Source organism: Molossus molossus, unplaced genomic scaffold (genome assembly GCF_014108415.1).
Source record: "Molossus molossus isolate mMolMol1 unplaced genomic scaffold, mMolMol1.p scaffold_m16_p_10, whole genome shotgun sequence".
NCBI classification, from domain to species: Eukaryota; Metazoa; Chordata; class Mammalia; order Chiroptera; family Molossidae; genus Molossus; species Molossus molossus.
In genome coordinates, this window is record NW_023425345.1 from 22,697,693 (window position 1) to 22,722,828 (window position 25,136).

The following is a 25,136-nucleotide window of genomic DNA, read 5'->3' on the forward strand; positions in this document are numbered from 1 at the left end:
CCTCAGCCACTGACTCCCGAGACCTCATGATGGAGACCTAAGCTAATGAGTCTTAAAAACTGATATTTATAGGAAGATGTTGGTATTTTTACCTCTGAACATTTATTCTTTTAGTGACTATGCAGCGTTTCTAATATGTTGGGCTGGATGAATAAAACATGGACTAGGAACTCAGAGGCCAATCATAGAAGATGGGCCAGCTAACTTTGCTGAGTTCAATCAAAGTAACAGGATTTAAGTGTAGCAAAGAAAATTAAAGTCAGATACATGTAAGAAATTATTGGAGATTATTAAATGGTTGAACAAGGGAGTTCTTTCCTTGAGATCTTTAAGACTAGAGGTAGTTGGTAATGTCTGACTCAGGAAGGAATATGAATGAGGTGATCTCTCAGGTCCTTCTAGGTTAGATTTCCTTCTACCGTATGATTCCAAAGTGGGAACAACCTAGAAAGATGATTTTACTTTTAATTTTATAATAATGATGATTTTCTGCTCTTCTTTCTCTTTGTTCCATTCTGGTCTGGTGCCTGTAGCCACCTACACACAGATCCAGCCCCATTCCCTGATTCAGCAACAGCAACAGATCCACCTCCAGCAGAAACAGGTGGTGATCCAGCAGCAGATTGCCATCCACCACCAGCAACAGTTCCAGCACCGTCAATCTCAGCTACTCCACACAGCCACACACCTCCAGTTGGCCCAACAGCAGCAGCAACAGCAGCAGCAGCAGCAGCAGCAACAGCAGCAACAGCAGCAACAACAGCAGCAGCAGCAGCAAGCCACAACTCTCTCTGCCCCTCAGCCACCACAGGTCCCACCTACCCAGCAGGTCCCACCTTCCCAGTCCCAGCAGCAAGCCCAAACCCTGGTTGTTCAACCAATGCTTCAGTCTTCACCCTTGTCCCTCCCACCTGACCCGACTCCCAAGCCACCTATTCCTCTCCAATCTAAACCAGCTGTAGCACCGATCAAGCCTCCTCAGTTAGGGGCTGCTAAGATGTCAGCTACCCAGCAACCACCACCCCATATCCCTGTGCAAGTTGTGGGCACCCGACAGCCAGGTACAGCCCAGGCACAGGCTTTGGGGTTGGCACAGCTGGCAGCTGCTGTGCCTACGTCCCGGGGGATGCCAGGTACAATGCAGCCTGGTCAGGCCCATTTGGCTTCCTCGCCACCTTCATCCCAGGCTCCTGGTGCACTGCAGGAGTGCCCTTCCACTTTGGCCTCCGGGATGACCCTTGCTCCTGTGCAGGGGACAGCACATGTGGTAAAGGGTGGGGCTACCACCTCTTCACCTGTTGTAGCCCAGGTCCCCGCTGCCTTCTACATGCAGTCTGTGCACCTGCCGGTGAGTGATGTCTAATGGTTTTGAAGGCACTGTCACGCTTTTTAAAAAAATTTTTTTTTAAACTTTTTTTAATTGATTGATTTTAAAAACATTGATTTGTTGTTCCACTTCATTTATGCCTTTATTGGTTGATTCTTGTATGTGTTCTGACCAGGGATTGAACCTGCAACCTTGGCATGTCAGGATGATGCTCTGACCAACTGAGCGACCTGGCCAGGGTGGCATTGTCACTCTTGAGAGTGGACCTGGGGCTGAATAGAAATAGAGCTTAACTTAGTAGGTGAATGAAGAGTTTAGTCGATATTTATCTGTCCTTTTGTGAGAGAGAGATTAATAGAAAGTTAAGATACTGATATTAGTTCTTTTTATAAGAGAGAGTGACATTAATGCATGTACTACCTGAACTTCATACTGCTAAGTCTGCTACTGAAATCATTCTGGGTTTTGAGATCCTTACTAAATTAGATCTAGGTAGCCTTAACCATCTAAATAATCTCTAGACAAACAAGTTCTTAGTTGGGCCATAATGAATCCAAGGTCTCAAAGTCTAGGTCAGGACTAACGAATGTTGTATTTTCTTTTGACCTGATGTGTAAATTACACTTCTGGGGAATGACCAGGAATTTTAATGTACACAAATTGGGAAATCGGGAGCTAAGAAAATTTTCTCTGAAAGTATGGGAGTATTTGTGGTTCCTTATTATCCTTCACTTACTACTCTCTATTTCTTTTCCTGTCCTTTTCTTTATAGGGCAAACCCCAGACATTGGGTGTCAAACGCAAGGCTGAGTCTGAGGAGGAAAGAGATGATGTCTCCACATTGGCTTCGTTGCTTCCTGCCAAGGCATCTGCAGTAGCAGAGAGCCCAAAGGCCATGGAGGAGAAGAGCAGTCTTGGAGGTGAGAGTCTGACTTCTGCAGTGCTTTTGGAGTGCACAGAGATAAATGATTCTCAGTGAGTGAGCTAAAAGGTAAATCTGGTGCCCAGCCAGTATGGCTCAGTGGATTGAGTGTTGTCTCATGGGCTGAGAGGTCCTGGTTCCATTCCCGGTCAGGGCACATGCCAGAGTTGCAGACTCAGTCCCCAGTAGGGGGCGTGCAGGAGGCAGCCAATTGATGTTTCTCTCTCACATGGATGTTTCTGTCTCTTTCTCTCTCTAAATAATCAATAAAAACATTAAAATAAATAAAAGATAAATCTGGTTCAGAATATGGGTCTGAACTTGGTGGACAAATGAGTAGATGGAAAAACAGAATCCAGGGTGAATGAGCAAAGGTAAACAAGTATTATTGTGGAAGATCAAGCTGGCTTGGCTAATAGATTGGTCAGTTATGTTATCCCATATCTCTTTAATTTGTGTTTATTTTCCAGAGAAAGTTGAATTAGTGACCAATGTGAATACTAATACCCCAAGCAGTGAACTAGTATCCTTGGCTCCTGCCCCATCAGCACCACCTCCTACACTAGCCATGGTGTCCAGACAGATGGGTGACTCAAAACCCCCACAGGCCATTGTGAAGCCCCAGATTCTCACCCACATCATTGAAGGCTTCGTTATCCAGGAAGGAGCAGAGCCTTTCCCGGTGAGAGCAGGGCCATAAGTTGGGACTTTCAAGTGGGGACTTGGTTTGACTGTTGTCTTTTCAAATGCCACTAAAATCAAAAGGCTCACAACTATTTAATTAAGATAATAGTTCAACTCTGCTGTTCATTTGGTGAGTTGTAAAGAAGGAAGGGAAGAGAAAAAGAAAGAATATGTGGACCAGAAAATGAAACTGTTGGGAAGAGAAGAAAAGGCAGGAAGTGACCTCTGAAGCTGTAAAACATCCGATGAACTAGGTTTGGTTTATAATGAAGAAAATTGTGGTAGACAGTTAATGGACTTTCTAGGTACCACAAGTTACAAACTAGAACATAGCTATCTTGGACCCTAGTGCATTCCCTCAGCTTAGGCAGGAAAATGACAAAACAGGGAGCCAGAGCAGGAACCCATTCTTCAGTGGTTTTTCGGACAAAAGCCAGAGACTCTTGACTACCACATTGAAAACTATTCTTTCTGAACCAGACTTGACCATTAACTCAGAAATCTAGGCAGACCTGATGCTGAGAAATGCTGGGGAAAGCTATGGTGATACAGAAAGGAATTAGGCTGACTTAACTGTAAACTTTCTCTGGGACAGGTGGGTTGTTCTCAGTTACTGAAAGAGTCTGAGAAGCCACTGCAGACTGGCCTCCTGACAGGGCTGAATGAGAACCAGTCATGTGGCCCCTTGGGAGGGGACAGCCCATCTGCTGGTAAGTACTGATTTAGAGACCCATCTGGGGAAGGAGGCTCATGCAGATGTGTTTGAGGACTCAGTATAAAATAGTAATTGCCAATTTAAAGTAGGAATTATATGAAGTCCAGACAGACACTATGTCATATATAACAGTGTGTAGAATCACACAGTATTAGGGGGAATTTTATCAGGCTAAAGTAAGATGTTATTTACTATAAGGATATATTTTTTTCAAAAGACAACCTGAAATAAGATATTTCTTAATTTCCAGTTCTCCTTAGATTTTATAATCTATATTAAAGACTCTGATTTACATTTTCCCTCTGCTTTTGGAAACTTTGTGGGAGAGGGATACATTTCTGGGCATTAGTAATGAGTTCCTCTCTCCTGTTCAGAAATGCAGTCTTTTCTGAAATCTGAGAGGATGAATTGGGATAAAATTAGTCATCAAAATGGAAAATGAAAATAGTCTGGCTTAATGTTAGGAAGACTGTGATGAACATGCCTTTATGGTTTTGGAATTTGAACTTTATATTTTAGAGATTCTCAATTAGGTGGTGTAGGTTTTTGGGCGCAAACCCTGAATTATTAGAATCCAACTCTGGACCTAATGATGGTTTGAGCGGCAGCAGAAACTGATAGGGGTGCCTTGTTTTCCAGAGCTAGATAAGAAGGCAAACCTCCTGAAATGTGAATACTGTGGGAAGTACGCCCCTGCAGACCAGTTTCGCGGCTCCAAGAGATTCTGCTCCATGACTTGTGCTAAGAGGTACTGGAGGCACCCCCCTCGCCTTCAGCAGTGGTTGATGCATCTAACACTACATCCCTTCCTTAGGATCATCTCACAGCTGATATTTAATGTCTCCTTCTTTGCTTTCATAGTCTTCCCCCAAATCAGCTCTTTAAATACCAATTCCCCTTTAGTCTAAGGTAGCCAGGTCGTTTTCTGTAGCACCTTTGATCTCCTGCAATATGCCTGACCTGTAGGTATAATGTGAGCTGTAGCCACCAGTTCCGGCTGAAGAGGAAAAAAATGAAAGAGTTTCAAGAAGCCAACTACGCTCGTGTTCGCCGGCGTGGACCCCGCCGCAGCTCCTCTGACATCGCCCGTGCCAAGATCCAGGGCAAGCGCCACCGGGTGAGCTGCTGTCCCAGAGCCAGCTACCTTTAAAATGGGCCTGAAGGGCATGAGACCAGAGCTCTGGTTTTGCTCTGATTGCATTGTTTCTTTTTTTTTTTTTATCCTCACCCGAGGACATTTTTTTTTTGATATTTTGTTCAGATAGAGTGGGAAGGAGAGAGAGAGATAAACATCGACGTGAAAGGGACACATCGAGTGGTTGCCACCCACACGACCCAACCAGGGCCGGGGACAAACCGCAACCGAAGTACATGCCCTTAGCGGAAACCGAACCCGGGTCTCTCTGGACCGCAGGCTGACGCTCTAACCGCTGAGCCAAACCGGCCAGGGCATGATTGCATTGTTTCAAATTCTAAGATCCTGACTTGTTTTTTGTCTCTTCTCCTCTGATTACTGGTTCATGTATCCATTAATCCTTACATTATATTTGAGTAGCAAAAATTAAGAACAGTCATTGGTAGAAGGGGAGTATCAAGAGTGATAGTTTATACTTGAAAGGCACTTTAGGGTAGTCTGGTGACTTTGGACATTTGTAAATGAAGTACAAATTGTTTTACTTGTAAGATTTGTTTTTCCTCCATGCCCAATATTAACCTAAACCCAGTGTGGTTGGGGAGGGGACAGGAAACCATGACCTCACTGTGTTTCAATTTTCTTTATAGGGTCAAGAAGATTCTAGCCGGGGTTCAGATAATTCTAGTTACGATGAAGCACTCTCTCCAACATCTCCTGGGCCTTTATCAGTGAGAGCTGGGCATGGAGAACGAGACCTGGGGAACCCCAATACAGCTCCGCCTACACCAGAGTTACATGGCATCAACCCCATGTTCCTGTCCAGTAATCCTAGCCGTTGGAGTGTAGAGGAGGTGTATGAGTTTATCGCTTCTCTACAAGGTACTAAGGGCCTATCCAACAGACGCCAGGTCACATACATGCTTTTCCCTTAGGTCTTTGTACAGGCCTTGGTAACAGGGAACTTACTAACTTTTAAGTAGTAGAGGCTTGAAGGCTCCACTCTTGGTATTTATTCAAGTTACTTGTCCACAGTCTGGTTTACTAATTTCCATCTGTATTATCACTTATGTCAGCAATTTCAGTGTTTGATTTTCATCTCTTATGATTCAGCTATCTTTCTTACCAATGATTTTTGTGATACCAGCCACAGATAGACTTTTTTCAATGAAGATGGGGATTAGAAACTAAGGGGCCATGGTTGCCCCACTCTTTTCAAAGCAGGAATGTTTTATGAGCTGTTCTTGACAAAGGGATGGTTTTCTCCAGTAAAGAAAATCACCCTACCTGTCTTGCTATGTGTCTGAATTCTATGCTCTAAACAAGTATCACAAAGGCTCATTTTAACTTTCTTGCCAGTGTAAAAGAAAACGTGTATTTATCTTTGCTTCCATCCTTTTCCCCCTCAAGCTATTTGAATCAGGTTATTTCTATGGTTGAATTTAGTTCTTCCATTTAAATAGCCAGTTGCAATCTAATTTCCTTTTCTTCCAAAGCTTGTCATTTCAAACTTTCATATTACTGAATTTAGGACATGTACTGTAGGACTAACCATTGCTAAATCTCCTAATCTCCCTCTCCTATCCTCTGGTGCTACCATGTACTCTCATACATATTCCCACCATTTCCTTCTAGGCTGTCAAGAGATTGCAGAGGAGTTTCGTTCCCAGGAGATTGACGGACAGGCCCTTTTATTACTTAAAGAGGAACATCTTATGAGTGCCATGAACATCAAGCTGGGCCCAGCCCTCAAGATCTGCGCCAAGATCAATGTCCTCAAGGAGACCTAAGGTGGTCCTCTTGCACAAAGCAGCCTAAGGCAGACACTCCCCACTGTCCAGGTTATAACCTGGTACCAGCAGAGACTTTACAGGGAATAAAGAACTTTTCCAATTATGTAAATCTGTGGAGGGGATTACTAAGACAGGGAAGTGCAAGAATTGGTTGCTGGTGCTACATGGTGGAGCTTTTACATTTTCTCTGGGTTCTACTTTATTTTTTAAAATCTTTACAATTCTCACCATTTTCACCTACCCTAATCCAATCTTTGTAAAAGGAACTTTAGAGAATCTAGTACTACTCAGCCTTTTTCCTGGAGTGGAGTATCTTAGGTCTCCGAGAGGAGGAATATTCAGTATGGTAAGGCAAGGACATGGGTGGAATGTAGGTGTGCCTCCCCAGTGGAAGAGGGAGGGTTCCTCTAGCTTGTGTGACACAGTAAAAAGTCCAGTACTCCCTCTGGATTGTCTGACTGTCTGTGGCCAGTTTTCTTTGTTGTCACTCACTCCCTTACTGTTGAACATCGTCTCTTGCACTCATGGCAGGCTCACTAGCCAGTGTAGAAACTTGGTTGGCATTATTCTGATTTGCTGCAGGGGCCAAAAGTGTTTGGCACACATGTGGCTGTCGTCATTTTTTCTGCATCCCTGCTGCTTCCTTCCAATCTATCTGTTGTCTTCTACCTTTTCTTTTCAATTCCAACTCTGCTGTGTCCATAGCTTTATAAAACAGGCGTGCGTGGGGCTGAGGTCAGGAGGATAAATACCTGCCTTAGGTGCTATTCCTTATACAACAAAAATATTCAATATTTTTTTCCTCTTCAGTAAAAGGATCAAAATTGTTCTCAGTTGTCTTTTACTCCAGTCCAGTCTCTAGACTCTTAACCCTCTTGCACACAAATGACTAGGCCAACATGTTTTTTTTTTTTTTTAATCTTTCAAGTGTTTTTGTACAAAAAAATGAGTTTTTTTTCTTCTTTTCTTTTCTTTTTTTTAAAACACCACGGTGTAGGGGAAGGATGCAAACAAATAACAAAAAGATGTTTTTATAACATTATTTTCCATTTAGAAAGAAAAAACTCATTCCAATGGTATTTAAAAGTCCAAGGGTGAAATATTCTCATTTTCTCCTCTAAGGCTATATAAGACCCCTGCCTATTGATTCCATCCTCTTGTGCCCAGTGGAGCCATGTTCCTGTTCAATGGCATAGGTTCCCTATTAAAGACAGGCCAGGTTTCTGGGCACATAGCCTAAATAGAAAGGTGAAGAGCATTAAAAATCTCTCCACACAGGTGGGCAAGATACTTCCCTGAGCCAGAAGCAGGGACAGATGTAGTAGGATCCCACACTCAGAGCAGAGGATGGCAGAGCCCCAGATGTCCTGCTTCTGCCTCCATTCCCTTTCTAGAAGATAGAGAAAATAAAGTAAAAAATGACATGCCTGTGAAGAAAGTGCAACATGTTTAGAAACACTGGTAAGAGAGGCTTTGCCAACTTTCACTCAAAGCGAGAGAGAAAAGCCATCAAAGGGCTCCCACTACAAGATAAATGACTTCCCTTTTCTGGAACCCCTGTAGCACAGAAGTCACTTTCAGTTTCCCTTTCTAACAGACTGGATTTGTGGATGAGGCATTTTGGCTACATACGGACTAATAACGGCTAATACTACAATCCAGGGCCCAGTTCCAGCAACGAAGTTACTCCAATGTCAAAAAGATAGGATGGTACCTCATAATCCTCTAACTGGGGAATTTCACATTTCCCCCATCCTAACCCTAGAGGTGGGAGAAGCAGGTTTACCACATCTCCAGGCTCAGACCAAATGGCTGTACTTGGACTGCAACCAAGTATTCACTGCAAAGGAGTTCCAAGCAGTAAGAAATTACATGCAGATTCTCATGGAGACTGAGCATGAAAGCAATCAAACCTTGTATAAATAATATTTCTTTGCTTTTTTTTTAATTAAAGAATTCCAGTGTCTCAAAAACTTGTGAAAATGTGTTTAAAAAGGTCAGCAAGTCTGCCACATGCTTTTGCTCATAACTCCTACATGTACCTTCCTATACCAAGAGACAGTGCCTTTGTCTTAGGCCATATTACATTATCTCTCACAACTGTATCTCTAGAGGGAAAAACAAAACTAGGGAACAAAGGGAAGGCATGTCTACTAGTGAGAAGATGCAAACCAAAAGCAAACTGGGAAGCAAGGGCAACAGTAAGGGTGAGATGAGAGGCTGGAGTAGAGACTGCTTTTAAGAAATCTGGCTGAGTACACTTTGGTTTGGGAGACTGAAGAAGCTGGACATATAAAGTGCATTCACATTGGTAGTAAATGGTCATCCCTTTCTTCTGAATCCTCCCCCAGCTGATCATCCCCCACACCACGATACGTAGCAGGCACATTTCGGGGTTTAGAGCGGCACACAAAGTCACAACCATCCTGTAGGGAAAGAAATAAAGGAAATGATCATTTGGAATAACCAACTTTAGGGTAAGGCAAAGTGTATTTATCATCTAAGAATGTGGTAAGGACTAGTTTTCTCCAGGGATAATGAACCCCAAAAGCTCCAAGGATTGGCCTGAATTGAACTTGGGGCGAACAGAAAAATTCTAATTGCGCCTCACAGTCCTATCTAGGCCCCGGAAAAGCTATACTAGATTCCTAAATCTAAGCAACAGTGCTGCTCTTCTAGCCAAGTCTTAGCAAGGCCAGACACTAAGCTACTTAGTACTAGGGCAGCCAAGTGTCTTGGTTTGCTGGGCTTTTTGTGGTCTTAGCACCCAAGTCTTGTGTCTCAGGAAACCTCTCCGTCTGGGCAAACCAGAATGGTTCGTCACTCAACCTTGCATGTGGGCTACAGGCTCAGCCAAGCTGCCCTGTTACTTACTGCTACCAGGTTGCCAACATCCTGCCAGAAGGCTAAGTGGGGAAACTGCTCCATTCCCTTGGCTCCCACCACCAGTCGCTGGTATAAGAACCCCCCGATGATATAGACAGCAACCAGTGATGCAAACCTGTCGAAGAAAGAGCTATACTTAAAAACAAATAGAAAAACTCAGGTAACTAAGGATAATCTTGATACTTACTGTTAGCTGTTTTGTAAGCTGTTCTGTGAAACTGAGAAAAGGGTAGTGAAGTTAAATGAAAAGGGGCTGGAAGCTTCCTTAGAAAACCAATTGAGTGCTGTCAGTCTAAGAGCAAGTGCTCAGAAAAAAATTAGACTGACTTCTGCCAACAGTCACCATTAGATACACAATTCTGTTTGTCCAAAAGTTCTAATAATCTAATGCAGTGGTTTTCGACCTTTTTCAGCTCATGGCACACAAAAACTACTAAAGTTCTGTGGCACGCCAAAATGTATATTATTTGCTCATCTGACACACACAAAAAAGGTGTAATTTTGATTCATTCACACCAGAGGGCTATTGTGTTGGCTGTTGTCTTTTCTTAAAATTGTCATCAGGGAGGAAGGAAGAGGAAAGAGAAATATCGATGTGAAAGAGAAACATTAATCAGTTGCCTCCTGTACACACCCCGACTGGGGATGGAACCCACAACCTGAGTATGTGCCCTGACCAGGAATCGAACCATGACCTTTAGGTGTACAGGATGACCCTCCAATCCACCGAGATACACCAGCCAGGGCGGGAAAAGAGGTTAGTGCCCCTGACTAAATAGGTATTGCATGTTTTACAAATTCTCATGGCCCTGGCACACTGGTTAAAAATTCCTTATCTAATGGGGTAGTTTTAAAAACTGTCCAGCCCTCCAGTAGGGATAAAAGGCACCTTCAAATATGAATATTTATTGGGGACAAAACCTCATTTTTTAAAACTTGTATAGTCAGCCCTGGCCGGTTTGGCTCAGCGGTTGGAGCGTCGGCCTGCGGTACAGAGAGACCCGGGTTCGGTTCCCGCTAAGGGCACGTACCTCAGTTGTAGTTTGTCCCCGGCCCTGGTTGGTCGTGTGGGTGGCAGCCACTTGATGTGTCCCTTTGCATCGATGTTTCTCTCTCTCTCTTCCTCTCTCTCCCTTCCGCTCTATCTGAACAAAAAATGGAAAAATGTCCTCAGGTGAGGATAAAAAACAACAACAAACAAAAAAAAAAACTTGTATAGTCAGAGTTTAATGAGAATTTTCACACAAAGTTCTTCCCCTCCAATTATCTCTCTCTCTCTCTCTCATACAAACATACACAATTTTTGCCTATATGCATCCACAAAATTATGAGTTAAAAAAACGGGGAGTGCTGGCTGGTTTGACTCAGCGGTTACAGCGTCAGCCTGTGGACCAAAGAGTCTCAGGTTTGATTCTGGTCAAGGGCCTGTACCTCATTTGCAGTTTGGTCCCCCGCCCTGGTCAGGGTCATGCAGAGGCAACCAATTGATGTTTCTCTCTCGCTCCCACTCTATCTGAAGATAAATGAAAAAGTATCATCGGGTGAGAATTTAAAAAAAGAAAAAGGGGGGGGGGAAGCCCTGGCTGGTGTGGCTCAGTTGGCTGAGTATCCATCCTTCCGTGCACTGAAGGGTTGTGGGTTTGATTCCCCCGTCAGGGAGCATGTGGGAGGCAACCAATCGGTGTTTCTCTCTCACATCCTCTCACTGAAAATCAAGAAAAACACATCCTCGGGTGAGGATAAAAACAAAACAAAACAAGGAAACGATTTGGACTAAGAGAAAAAGAGTACTCACGTAACAAGTAAGATAGAACCCACACCGAGGTGGGAGACTTCTGGGGTACAGGCCACACTACTATCCATCTCAAAGAGGTAGAAACATTCGTGGACTTTACCGCGCTCCTCAAACACAGGGTTAAAATTGTCCTGATGATGGAAGAACAGAACACGGTTAAGATGTTTTCTTTTGAATCCATCTAAAAAAGCCCCCCCAAATCCCAAAACATTTGTTTTCTCCTGATTTAATAACCTATTTGTCATGTATATTGGAAAATGGGTGTCTAGAACACAGGAAAAATGTGAACTTCTAACCAGTTTTCTCTAATCCATCCCAGTGCATCTTGTGCCCTCTGGAAAGTCTCTCCCACCTCAGGTCAGTCCTTCCATCTCCTCTCTAGGCTCATAGGCCCCAGGGCGCCTCACCGCTAGGGTGTGTCGATTGCAGGAAATCATCACCACTGCACGCCGCTGCTCCTTGTCACAGTGGCTGTCGTATTCATCACCCCCTTTATAGATCAGCATGATCCAATTACCTGAGAAAGGACAAGAAAAATGGAGCTTTGGGGGTGGGGGAAAAGTAGAGGCAGACCTGGGTACTAAGGTAAAGTGCACTGGGAAATTCAGACAAATCGGTATTAATTAAAATAAACCTCGTCAGTATGAGCTCTGTATACTGGAAATGGCAAGCTAAAACTTGGCTTATTAACTACAGCTTTATGTTCCCTTGCTTAGACAATTAAGAATCAGATATTCATATAAGAATCTTAATTTTCCACATTAAAAGCAAGCAGCTGATAGTGCAAAAGCAATTATGATCTATACCTTAACAATAATTTACATTTGCTGACCACCTGGTAACATCAAAGGAAGAGGTTCCTTATAATTATTGGATGGGGGTGGGGATGGGGGGGCCAAGATTTAAATTAGCCACAGATAAGTTCAAAGTGGATGACTTTTAAGACTGGGAAGCATTTCTTTTTCTCTAGTATTTACTGTGTTCAAATTTCTTCTGCAAAATATCATTTGATTTAAAAGTTATGTGAGGTTAATAAGGTAAGGATTCTGCTTTCAATTCTGCATACACGAAAACAGTAAGAGGTGAAATGATTTGTCAAAATTACGGGACAAAGTAAATATGACATGGGTTAAAAATCCAGTCTTTTGACCCACAGCCCCAAGTTCTTTATGTTACTTATATTATTTATAGGAGCAAACAGCACTGAGGGATAATTTATTTATCTGCTTAAGGGAAGGAATTAGATTATGGATGCTCAAAGTCTTTTTCAGCAATAAGACTTTATGACTTTTGAGAAATATCAGTATTATCATCATCGTTATCATAAGTTGATAGAGAAATATTTGTAGACTGACTGGTTTGCAAAACTTGATCTCTTGTAACTTAACTGGCAAAGTTGGATTAATTTGATGAGAAAAGGTCGTGGTTGATATTTCCAGCCTAGCGTGAAAAATTCACTAAGTATTAAAAGGACCTAGATTCTTTTTTTTTGCATAAGCTTTTCCTAACTTTAAAACAAACACATAAATGCCCTGGGCCTTGTCTCCAGGGGAGCTGTGGAACTAGGTATCCTATGGTTTGTAATCTCAGGTGTGCTGAACCACACATACCATGACATTCTGAAGAGACTGGGAAAGACATATAGGATTGTCTGAGAGACTGACTTAGGATCAATTAATCAGTCAACAGGGAGAGTCTTACTTCCATTGAAGATGTGAGTCTCGTTGAGTCTCCCCACCACGGTCTCCTTCCCATTACTTTTGTTGATTTGCACCAGGCCAGCCCCGGAGGAGTGGTTGCTAGCTTCTCGGCACACCCTGAATTTGTACACATAAGTGTCTGGGCCCTGGCCCACCACCGTGCTCTCAAAGCTGTCAGAAAGTGAGAAAGAAGGAAGAGGAGAGTTAATGGCTATCAGCCTTAGGAAAAACAGCCTTTCTTCCTTTTACCCCCACCCAGCCTCCGACCCCAAAAAAGGTACATTCAATTTATTTATCTGATGTCACAGCTAAATATAATAGTGAATATTTGTTGAATCATGAGATATCCATGACCCTGATAGACCATCCTAATTGTTAATGACTGATTAAAATATGCTACCACAGACAGCTAGATATTCCTAGGATATCTGCTCTAGACTATGCTGGTGTTAGCTATTATTTCCTTGTGAATAAGGGTCTATGTTCATAGGACACTCCCTTGGTTACTTAAAGATCATCTTCAGATTTATATACCCGAAGATTCTTGACATTTCTGATGATGTGTATAGGCCTTACTATGCTTATCTGATACTTAAGTCCCATTATATGAAAGCATCTAATAATGCTTTTTAAATTCCTACAAGCGGGTCTCTTGGATCCAGTCTTAGAAACAGCTAGTCTTCTGCATTAGAGAACTGTACATTGCTATTCAAAACTGGGCTGAGAATTTTCTCTGTATCACAAAAGAAAGCATGATAGCACCAGCTCTCCCAGATAAAGATAGAAAGGAAGTTATTATAAATGTATTACTCCCATATTCAAAAGTAATACCAAAATAAAATCAGTAAGAGTTGGAAAACTCTGTTTTAAAAAAGCCTTTTTCTGGTGTCACAACCACCTCCCTCTGTAAGCCCCCTTGGGTTTGGGGGTACTGGGGGTCTGTGGGGGGCCAGGGGTATCATGAGTCAGGGGTCTATGGGGTCCCAGGGTCTGGAGATCTGGGGAATATTGAAGGTCAGGGAGCTGGGATCTGTGGGGGTGGGGGAATACTAGAGGTTGTCTGGAAAGGCTAGGTGAAAAAAAAAAGTTACTTTCTCTAGCCCTTTAAGGTTCTTCTCATTTTTACCTTTTGCTAAACAGTGGTGTCATCATCTTCAGTACAGCCAATTCTCTCTCTGACTCTCTACCCTTTTCTCCTACCAAGTCGCAGGTTTTTTCTTCTGTCTGCCACGATTCTCTTACCATGATGGCCAGGAGTAGCAGCAGCAGTAGTCCAGTCCTCCAGCAGCTGTAGAAGGGGAACATCCTTTTGGGAGAAAGTATGTGTGTTAGGGGATGGGGTGTGGGGGCGGATCAGAAGAGAAGGGAAAAGAGATAAAGCATATGATTGTGTAATAAATGAAAGAAATTTTAAAAATCTTTTTATTTTCTACTTATCACCTCATATTTTATACTAGCCAGTTTTCTTCATTATTATGAAGTTGGTGTTTGTTTCTTGTATCTGTCTATTTTGAGCTTTTAGCTCTCATTGAAGTTACTTTTTTGTGTCCCTTAATATTCTGAATTGGATTCTTAGGTCTCTCGGTTTCTCTTTTTCAAACTTATTTTGCCTGACACCATTGCTCACCGGCTGCCCTCCCTGTGCCCCGTCAGGACAGGGGCATTCAACAGAGAGGACGGCATTGGCCTTGGTGAAGTTAGTGTCTACAGGTTGTTGTTGATTTCTGCAAGGTGTGCTTAAAAAAGAATACCTCGACTTCCAAGGCAGTTTACCAACTCCTCGGCACTATTGGAAGAAACACATTTTTTTGGTTCTAGAAACTGTCAGAAGGATCCACTAATGTAGGAAATATTTAGGTAATACCAATGAATGGTATTTTAATTATGCAGAAAGTGTAAGTTTCTTCAGCATATGCAACAAATAGTGCATTTTAATATGAGTGTCAAAAACTTCTGTATCGGGAAGCTCACATATATAACCTTCAGTCTAATTCATAGGTAAATCCTTCAGAACACACTGTGGGGGTGAGAAGAGGAAAAGGAAAGAACAGAAAAGAATGAATTATGACAGCCTGAATGAAGACATCTTTGCCTCTTTACTGTTTGGTGAACAGTTAGACTGCACTATCTCCCTTAAAGTTTAATACTTTAAACTCTGTGCAGTTTCACTGTACCAGCTGTGCATATTTAGACAAGCGTGGCTTAATCTTTGACACAAGCATATGCTACTGGCAGGATCAACCAAGTTTTGTTCTGCTTGTTTGTTTTTCTTTCTTTGCAGGCCACATAGCTAAAGGGAAGAAGCTGAGGCCAGAGGGATGTGGGGGCTCTGCCTGGAACTTGCCATAAACATAGGAAATGAACAGCTGAGAAGTGTGTGCAGGGGCCAGAGTTCATAAATACTGCTTAAACCAGTGGCCCTCCCTAAGATAACATTCAAATTACAAGTTGACACTTGATAGGATCTATCTGGAAGTATTCAGAAAGATGTAAAATGAAAAAGAGAGACTTGGATACTTTGGACCCTGACTTCTACTGATATTCAGCCACAGTACCTAAAACTTGGCATTATCTACTTAATGTCTCGTTTCTGAAAAATCATTCAAGTTATAGAAATTAGAAAACTCACTAGGTCAAAGTAAGTGATTTGAAGAAGTCTTTCAAAACTCACTATAGGCTCTACAAGTCACAAACTTCAAGAGTTTCTAGATTTCCAGTAAGTACAGTTGTTTTTCCACATTACAAATTGCTGACAACCCTTGAGGGTTACCAAGTCACTTTACAATTTAGTAAATCCAATTGCCCTGCCGCTTGTACTGCTCTTGGAATGGAAACACCGGGCTCTGTTTCCCAAACTCACTTTCATTTTCCTAATCCATCTTCATACCCAGGACACACTGATTTACCCTTGTAAAACACTTCACTCTGGTATCATCAGGCCACTGCTACTTGTTAATTTCCTAACAGTATCACGAAAATTTAATTCAAAATTTTCTCATGTAACAAAATGCTTCCATACTACATGCCTGGGCTTTTCCATGCTTGTCCACTAACTCCATGGCATTTTAAGAATAAAAAACTTGATAACAGAAAGAATTTAATGTATACCAATAAGTTAAATTAAAAAAATATATATGTTTTAATTGATATGAGATAAAGAGAAACATCAATTAGTTGCCTCCTGTATACACCCCAACTGGGGATTGAACCTGCAACCTAGGTATGTGCCAAACATTGATTAGCTGCCTCTTGTATACACTCCAACTGGGGAATGAACCTGCAACCTGGGTAAATGCCCTGACCTGGAATCGAACTGGTGACCTTTCAGAGCATGGGATGATACTCAACCAACTGAGCCACACCAGCCAGGGCCTAATACATTTAAAGAGAAAAATGGAATGAATTTCTCCACTCCCCTAAACAAACTTACATTTGACCCTCTGTTTCCCATACTCCACTAGGACAACAAATGTTTAGAAAGTTGTCTCCTTGACTTTGTGTACTCCAAACATTAATTCAGTACAGTAATGTTAATAAAGTGTTTCCGCAAAATACTTATAGCCAGCCATAAAGTCTGAGGTCCCCCCATAATCACATTTAAAAAACCAATAAGAAACACTTTGAGTGCTTGCCTTCTGCCCAGCACTGTTTGAGGCACCTAACATACATTAACTAATTAATCCTTACAAAAACCCTATGCAGTCAATACAATTATTGTCCCTATTTTACAGATGAGAAAACTGAGACAGAGCTAGTAGAGGGAACCAGGTAAGTCTGGCTTCTGAGCTCATGGTCTATACTTAACCACTACATATATATCTATCTCCTTTCACATCAGTTTTTGTGGGATCAGAGTAGGCAGCCAAAGCAAGAAGGGGAAGTGACGCCTCACACGGTTCACTGAATGGGAGGTAGAATAAAGAACTCAGACCTCGAACTCCTACCTTCCCTAAATTAACTCATTGCTCAACACACAATGTGACCAGCTGGGTTACTCAAGAGAAACAAGAGATTCCTTTTATTAGATTGGTTTAGCATGCCATCCATTTTCCTTATATTCTCTAAGGACCTACTTTAAAATTTCAACATTCTAGGCTTTCAAGATGATTTTTCCCAGGACCAGTTTTTCTGGAGAGATGTTCAAACAGAAAGCTGTATTCTTTGGCCCAAAGTCAGTTCCTCATTTGTTAGCAGTTGATGACTTCTTTTCCCAAATTAGAACAAAGAATCTCAAAAAACTGGGAAAGGATGAAAGGCTAAACACCCTGCAGTCAGCGCTAGTTGAGTTGAACTAGCTTTCATTTGCTTAGTGGTTCAAAAAGCTAGGATGAGAATCAATTTATATGCTCTCTTTCTTCCTTAAGGTTTGACTACATGCTTGAGCTGCTTCTCTTTGTTGATTCAGTGGCACATGCTCTGAGTGCTTTATCTAGATTATGTTCCTTAATCTTCACAACCCAGAAAATACAGATATAATTTCTCCCACTTTACAAATGAGGAAATGGCTTACAGAGGTTAGTTAGGTTACACAAGTATTAAGTACATACAAAGTAATTGGGGTAACTTGGACAACTCATGGCATGAAGATAGTTGCTGGAAATTTTCTGATAAATACAGGGGTGCAAAAATGTATTAGGAATGGTATGAAATCCAAGGGCTGGGTAGTCCCTTTTTAATGTGCTACAATTAGATTCTCAAGGTGCAAAGTGTTTGTCTCGATATTTTGGAAATACAGGGGCAGGACAGATTCTGAAAAATTCTCTTCAATTTTCTCTTTGTATGACAGATCTATTTGGTAATGCTAAAACATTCTCCTTCAGTGGGATGACCAATAACTAAGCCAGGAAATGGAAAGCAATTTACATCACCGGGTCTCTGTACCCCTCTCTTCCCCACCCCTCAAGACCAGCCATGAGTATTTTCCATTTTTCAATGAAATCCCCACTGTCTTTTCTCTGGCTCATTACTGATGCGGCAGCCCTTCTCTCCTGTCTCCAGCAACCTACACTTTTAGTTAAAAGGCCCAGTGTTGAAAGCCTCAGAGAAGTATCTGTAGCTCTATGTCCCGAGGGCAGAAGCTCCCTACAAAGAGGAACACAAGAATAACCCCTCTATTGGCTATTCTTCTCCACACCATCCACTTATTCCCCCTCAAACTTCTTCCAGGGTTCTAGAAATGTAGCCTCCCAACTTTCCAACTGCTTAGGGCCATACTTTCTCCAAATGATGCTACTTTACCTGCCTGCACGATGCAGGCCAAAATTCCTCCTAAGATACTAAGTAACACCTGAAACGCACTCCATACCCAGGGACCTTCCTTTCCCTGCCTTCCAAACACTCGTAAATCCCCTCTCCGGTCCTGAGGGTCCTTTCTCCTCACTCCCTTCGGGCTCTGACTCCTGCCCTCCCGCCCACGCCTCCATTCTGCTCTAGAGCTCCTGAGCTGTATTTTTGGCTAGAACCCCGGACAAGGGAGACTTAACGATCCCGGCCGCTGTCACAGACGCCCAGGTGTGAGCGCTCTCCAGCCCCACATACTCACGTGTCGGGCACAGGGAGTAGCTAAGGTTCAGACTCCCAGGGCGAGTACCTGTCTGGGTTGGGAGACAGCGCCAGCAAGGGGCCAGCCGCAGACCCCCTCCCAGAGCTCGTGTCACAGCCAGCGTTCCCCGCGGTGCCTCGCGGACCTCCACTCCGGGAACCGGAAACAGGAAGCGCCGGGCGGCCGCTGGGCAACTGCTCCTCCCACTAGACCCCGCGGCATGTGACCGCAGAAGCATCTCACCCCCTGTCCCTTCCCGGATCTGGACGCTGATTGGGCAGTATCGTGGGCGTTAGGTTCCGCCCTTGTCCTATCGACTCCAATCACGATCGAGATTTTCAAGTTTAGTTCCACCTTTTCGGGTTGCTTTTCTACCAATGGGCCCCAGACTCCCGCCTCCGGCCTTCGGCTCGGGGGGCGCCCGTCACGCGTGGTCACGCGCGATCACACGGCCGCCCGCTCCGGGTGGGTGGGATTGAAGAGCGCGGCGGACGCGGAAATACGGAAGGGGGCCTGGGCTCCAGGCCGCGGTGGGAGTTGTAGTTCTCGCTCCCGGTCTCCTCCTCGCGGTGCTTCCCGGCCCATTCGCCGCCTGCGAGGGGCGCTGCTTCGCGGTGTGCTGGCCTGGCGTCTCGCTCTCAGTGCTGGCGCGCCGGGGATAGTGGCGAGCGACTGGGTCGTGGTGGTCCTGGCGGTCCTGGCTGTCTTAACGACACCCGTGTTCGTTCTTTCTGCAGTCGAGTACCTTGAGGTGTCCTGTTGTTTTGTTACTCTTATTATCTTTATCATTCCGTTCTCGGCTCGTGGCATTTTGCGTGACACTCTGCGACCACTTCTGTTCGCAAGGTTTCTTCTGCATCCTCTACCCACCTTTGTCCATCCTGTCCGCATTTCTGGTGTCCTAGAGAGCAAGCGACTCGATTTTAGTCTCTGTGCCTTTGCTAAGTCCCTTGCGGTCACCCTCATTGTTACGAGCCGCCGGTTGAAGTCCCACTGATTCCTGGAACTCAGTTCAAATGCGGTTGCTCCTGTGACTTCTGGATTCACTCTCTTCAAACTCATCACTCCAATGCCTTTGTCCTATCAACTCCAATCACTATCGAGATTTTCAAGTTCAGTTCCACCTTTTCGGGTTGCTTTTCTACCAATGGGCCCCAGAGTCTTGCTTGTACAGGGCTCTAGCCTGATCTCATTGTGCGGTGACTAGTACATTTGTATGTGCCTCCCTCTCTCTTCGTGGATAGGGACCGGATTTTGATTCATCTCATCAGAGTGAGTACAGTGATTTGAATCCCATAATAAAAACTAACACTTTCATAGCTCTATGGTGACTACCAATGTTGTAAGAGTTTGTTTTTTTTAATGTAATTAATTAATTTATTTTTGTTACAGGTGTTTCTCCCTTCCCCACCCTCCCCGTCCGTCCTGGCTTAGTTGTCCATGTCCATTGATCATGCATACATGCATATAAGTTCTGTGGTTTATCTCTTCCCACCCTTCCACCCCCTCTTCTGAGGGATGTCAGTCTGTACCCTACTTCCATGTTTCTGGGTCTACCGTATTCCTCAGACTGTTATGTTTATTATATTCCATATGTAAGTGAGATCATGTGGTATTTGTCTTTTTCCACTTGGCTTATTTCACTTAGGATAATACTTTTCAGGTCCCTCCATGTCGTCTCAAAGGATAAGAGATCTTTCCTTCTTACCGCTGCATAGTACTCCATTGTGTATATGTACCACAGCTTTTTTATCCATTCTTCTACTGATGGACACTTGGGCTGTTTCCAGATCTTAGCTATTGTAAATAGTGCTGCTATGAACATGGGGGTACATATATTCTTCCTGATTGGTGTTCCAGGCTTCTTAGGGTATATTCCTAGAAGTGGGATCACTGGGTCAAATGGAAGTTCCATTTTTAATTTTTTGAGGTAATACCACATTGTTTTCCATAGAGGCTGCACCAGTCTGCATTCCCACCAGCACTGTACTAGAGTCCCCTTTTCTCCACACCCTCGCCAACACTTGTTGTTTGATGATTTGTTGATGGCAGCCATTCTCACAGGTGTGAGGTGATACCTCATTGTTGTTTTAATTTGCATCTCTGATGATTAGTGATGTTGAGTATTTCTTCATATGCCTCTTAGCCATTTGTATGTCCTGTTTGGAGAGGTGTCTATTTAGTTCCTCTGCCCATTTTTTAATTGGGTTCTTTGTCCTCTTTTTGTTGAGCTGTATGAGCACTCTCTCTATATTGGAAATTAACCCCTTATCTGATGTATCATTGGCAATTATGCTCTCCCATACAGTGGGTTACCTTTCCTTTTTTTTTTTTTTTTTTGCTGTGCAGAAGCTTTTGAGTTTGATGTAGTCCCATGTGTCCATTTTCTCCTTTGTTTCTGTTGCCTTAGGTGATGTATCAGTGAAAATTCTGCTGTGTATGATGCCTGAAATTTTGTTGCCTACATTTTCTTCTAGGATTTTTATGGATTCATGAGTCACATTTAAGTCTTTTATTCATTTTGAATTTATTCTTGTGTAGGGTGTAAGTTAATGGTCAAGTTTCATTTTTTTGTATGTACCTGTCCAATTTTCCCAACACCATTTATTAAAGAGGCTGTCTTTACTCCACTGTATGCTCTTGCCACCTTTGTCAAATATTAATTGAGCATATTGTCTTGGGTCTATTTCTGGGTTCTCGATTCTATTCCATTGATCGATCTGCCTGTTCTTGTGCCAGTACCAGGCTGTTCTGATTACAGTGGCTTTGTAGTATAACCTGAAATCTGATAATGTGATCTCTCCAACTTTGTTCTTGTTTTTCAAGATAGCTGTGGCTATTCGGGGTCTTTTTTGGTTCCATATGAACTTTTGAAGTATTTGTTCTAGTTCTGTGAAGTATGTCGTTGGTATTTTGATGGGGATTGCGTTGAATCTATAGATTGCTTTGGGTAGGATGGACATTTTAATTATGTTAATTCTTCCAATCCATGAACAAGGTATGTGCTTCCACTTTTTTATAACTTCCTCTATTTCTTTTTTCAATGACCTGTAGTTTTCTGCGAATAGGTCCTTTATTTCTTTGGTTAAGTTTATTCCTAGGTACCTTAATTTTTTTGCTGCGATGGTAAATGGGATTGGTAAATGGGATTGTTTTTTCAGTTTTTCTTTCTGTGACTTCATCATTGCTGTATAAGAATGCCGTCTATTTCTTGACGTTAATTTTGTATCCTGCTACTTTGCCAAATTCATTTATTAAGCCTAGTAGATTTTTGATGGAGTCTTGGGGTTTTCTACATATAGTATCATGTCATCTGCGAATAATGACAGTTTCACTTCCTCCTGTCCAATTTGGATCCCCTTTATTTTTTCTTCCTGTCTGATTGCCGTGGCTAAGACTTCTAGTACTATGTTAAATAAGAGTGGTGAAAGTGGGCATCCTTGTCTTGTTCCTGTTCTTAAGGGAAATGTTTTTAGTTTTTGCCCATTGAGTATGATGTTGGCTATAGGTCTTTCATATATGGTCTTTATTATGTCGAGATATGATCCCTCTATTCCCACATTGCTGAGCGTTTTTATCAGAAATGTATGCTGGATTTTGTCGAATGCTTTTTCAGCATCTATTGATATGATCATATGATTTTTATCTTTTATTTTGTTTATGTGGTGTATCACGTTTATTGATTTGCAAATATTGTACCAGCCTTGCATTCCTGGGATGAATCCCACTTGGTCATGGTGAATAATTTTTTTGGTGTATTGCTGGGTTCGATTTGCTAGTATTTTGTTCAGGATTTTGGCGTCTATGTTCATCAGGGATATTGGCCTGTAGTTTTCTTTCTTTGAGGGTCTTTTTCTGGTTTTGGAATTAGAATTATGTGGGCCTCATAAAACGCATTTGGAAGTCTTCCTTCTTCTTGAATTTTTTTGCAATAGTTTGAGGTGAATGGGTATTAGTTCTTCTTTGAATGTTCAGCAAAATTCCCCCATGAAGCCGACCGGGTCTGGGCTTTTGTTTGCTGGGAGAGTCTTGATTACATCTTCAATTTCTTTTGTTGTTATTGGTCTGTTCAAGTTTTCTATCTCTTTCTGGTTCAGTTTTGGGAGACTGTGTTTCTAGAAATTTGTCCATTTCGCTTTGATTGTCGAATTTGTTGCTGTATAATTGTTCATAATATTTGTTAACGATCCTTTGTATTTCTGTGGTGTCAGTTATTATTTCTCGTCTTTCATTTCTGATTTTGTGCATTTGGGTTCTCTCTCTTTGTTTCTTGGTGAGTCTCGCTACGGGTCCATCAATCTTGTTTATCTTTTCAAAGAACCAGCTCTTTGTTTCATTGATCCTTTGATTTGTTTTTTTTTGGTCTCCATGTCATTTATTTCTGCTCTGATCTTTACTGTTTTCTTCCTTCTACTTGCTCTGGTATTTTCTTTTTTTTTTTGCTTTCTAGTTCTTTAAGTTATGAGGTTAGATAGTCTATTAGGAATTTTTTGTGTTTCTTGAGGTAGGCCTGTAGTGCTATGAACTTCCCACTCAGAACTGCTTTTGCTGCATCCCATAGATTTTGTGTTGTTGTGTGTTCATTTTCATTGGTTTCCAGGAATTTTTAAATTTCTTCCTTGATTTCCATGGTAACCCATTCATTGCTATTTAACCTCCATGTTTTCAAATGTCTTTGCATGTTCTTGTTGCAATTGATTTCTAGTTTCATGCCATTGTTTTCTGAAAAGATGCTTGATATGATTTCAATCTTCTTGAACTTGTAGAGACTTAGTTTGTGTCCTAACATGTGGTCTTTCTTTGAGAATGTTCCATGTGCACTTGAGAAGAATGTGAATTCTGCAGTTTTGGGGTGTAATTCTCTATAGATATCTATTAAATCCATTTGATCTAGCGCTTCATTTAGAGTCTGTGTTTCCTTGTTAATTTTTTGTTTAGAGGATCTATCCAGTGATGTCAGTGGGGTGTTGAAGTCCCCTGCTATGATTGTATTGCTGTTGATTTCTCCTTTGAAGTCCTCCAGAAGATTTTTAATATATGTTGGTGCTCCTATATTGGGTGCATAGATATAACCAAGGTTATATCTTCCTATTGGATAGGTCCTTTCAATATTATGTAGTGGCCTTCTCTGTCTCTAATTGGTCTTTATTTTGAAATCTACTTTATCAGATATGAGTATTGCTACCCCAGCCTTTTTTTCCTTTTTGTTTGTTTGAAAGGTTTTTTTCCATCCCTTGACTTTCAACCTATGTGAGTCTTTTGTTGTGAGGTGGGTTTTTTGTAAACAACATATGTGTGAGTCATGCTTTCTTATCTAGTCAGCTACTCTGTGTCTTTTTATCGGAGCATTCAAACCATTCACATTTAAGGTGATAATTGATATGTACTTATTTATTGCCATTTTTGTTTAGTGTGGTTCTATTTTTCTTCCTACTTTTTCTACTAATTACAGCTGTCCTTTTAGCATATCTTGCAGTGCTGATTTGGTGTTAATATATTCCCTTAGGCTTTTTTTTTTGTCTGGGAAGCTCTTTAAAAAAAATTTTTTTTTCTTTATTGAATTTAGAGAGAGAGGAAGTGAGAGGGAGAGAGAGATAGAAACACTGATGAGAGAGAACATCGATTGGCTGCCTCCAGCATGCCCCCCACTGGGGATTGGGCCCACAAACTGGGCATGTGTCTTGACCTGGAATCGAACTTGTGACCTCTTGGTGCATGGGTCGACGCTCAACCACTGAGCCTCAGCGGCCGGACTGGGAAGTTCTTTATTTGACCTTCTATTTTGAATGATAGCCTTGCTGGATAGAGTGGTCTTGGATTCAGATCCTGTTTTTCATGACCTTGATTACTTCATGCCACTCCCTTCTCGCCTGTAGTGTTTCTGTTGAACAGTCAGCGGAGAGCCTTATGGGGTTTCCTTTGTAGGTAACCTGTTGCTTATCTCTCGCTGCCTTTAGGATTCTCTCTTTGTGTTTAACTTTTGGAATTTTAATTACTATGTGTCTTGGTGTGAGCCTGTTTGGGTTCTTCTTACTTGGGGCTCTCTGTGCTTCTTGAACTTGAATGCTTTCTTCCTTTACCAAGTTAGGATAGTTTTCTGTCACTATTTCTTCAAATATACTCTCTAACCCTGGCCTATTTTCTTCCTCTTCAGGGACTCCTATGATGCGAATGTTATTACCTTTCCAGCTGTCCCACAGTTCTCTTAAGCTGTCTTCCTGTTTTTTAATTGTTTTTTCCCTTTGGTTTTCTGATTGGTTGATTTTTTTTATCCTGTCTTCTAATTCACTGATCTGGTCCTCAGGTTTCTTTACTCTGCTGGTTAGTCCTTCCAATGTGTTCTTAATTTCTGCTATGCAATTCTTCATTTCCACTTGGTTGGTTTTAAATGTTTCTATATCTTTACTCATGGTGCTGATATCCTTACTCATGCTGTTGAGCTTCCTCAAGATCATGGCTCTGAACTCTTCATAACCTCTGATAATTTGCTTAACTGCATTTCATTTATCTCATCTTTGATAGAGTTCTCTTGTTCTTTCATTTGGGATTTGTTTCTTTGTTTCACCATTTTGGCTATTTTAGTGGGTTTTGGAGACTGCCAAATTTTCCCTGTGGGTGTTGGTGTTCTACTGTTTGTAGC

At 42.2% G+C, this 25,136-nt stretch overlaps 2 protein-coding genes across 11 annotated transcripts in view; one reads left to right on the forward strand and one right to left on the reverse strand.

The window, feature by feature from the left end:
- PHC1 (polyhomeotic homolog 1) overlaps nt 1-8,546 on the forward strand; it is a 22,902-nt gene extending 14,356 nt beyond the window's left edge. For 7 of the 8 annotated variants that reach the window (XM_036251321.1, XM_036251322.1, XM_036251318.1 and 4 more), the window contains 8 exons: nt 534-1,348; nt 2,100-2,247; nt 2,720-2,931; nt 3,529-3,643; nt 4,288-4,396; nt 4,615-4,765; nt 5,431-5,662; nt 6,416-7,463. In XM_036251321.1, coding sequence (XP_036107214.1) covers nt 534-1,348; nt 2,100-2,247; nt 2,720-2,931; nt 3,529-3,643; nt 4,288-4,396; nt 4,615-4,765; nt 5,431-5,662; nt 6,416-6,570 — 1,937 coding nt within the window. In that variant the 3' untranslated portion in view covers nt 6,571-7,463. Of the gene's footprint in view, nt 1-533; nt 1,349-2,099; nt 2,248-2,719; nt 2,932-3,528; nt 3,644-4,287; nt 4,397-4,614; nt 4,766-5,430; nt 5,663-6,415 lie in introns of all 8 variants that reach the window. The other variant, XM_036251319.1, reaches the window with a different exon arrangement.
- Nucleotides 7,553-18,657, reverse strand: M6PR (mannose-6-phosphate receptor, cation dependent). Of its 3 annotated transcripts, none has more exons than XM_036251324.1 (8): nt 18,545-18,657; nt 14,081-14,260; nt 12,956-13,125; nt 11,662-11,771; nt 11,255-11,385; nt 9,448-9,574; nt 8,881-8,999; nt 7,553-7,963 (listed from the first exon to the last, which is right to left on the reverse strand). In XM_036251324.1, exons 2-8 carry the CDS (start codon nt 14,257-14,259, stop codon nt 7,909-7,911), a joined length of 891 nt encoding a protein of 296 aa, XP_036107217.1. In that variant the 5' UTR covers nt 14,260; nt 18,545-18,657; the 3' UTR covers nt 7,553-7,908. The 3 variants fall into 3 exon arrangements, with proteins under 3 accessions (XP_036107217.1, XP_036107216.1, XP_036107218.1); XM_036251323.1 differs by having other exon boundaries at nt 18,497-18,657; XM_036251325.1 differs by lacking the exon at nt 7,553-7,963 and having other exon boundaries at nt 8,370-8,999; nt 18,497-18,657.
- Between the last annotated feature and the right edge of the window lie 6,479 nt (nt 18,658-25,136).

Bases quoted from the DNA above. Each gene is read 5' to 3' on its own strand.
- M6PR (XM_036251324.1), bottom strand. From the start codon at position 14,259: ATGTTCCCCTTCTACAGCTGCTGGAGGACTGGACTACTGCTGCTGCTA. The intron at 11,772-12,955 runs GTAAGACTCTCC...GTCCTTTCTCAG, and splicing joins GACTCACATCTTCAATGGAA to GTAATTGGATCATGCTGATC. The intron at 11,386-11,661 runs GTGAGGCGCCCT...TTCCATCATCAG, and splicing joins GCAATCGACACACCCTAGCG to GACAATTTTAACCCTGTGTT.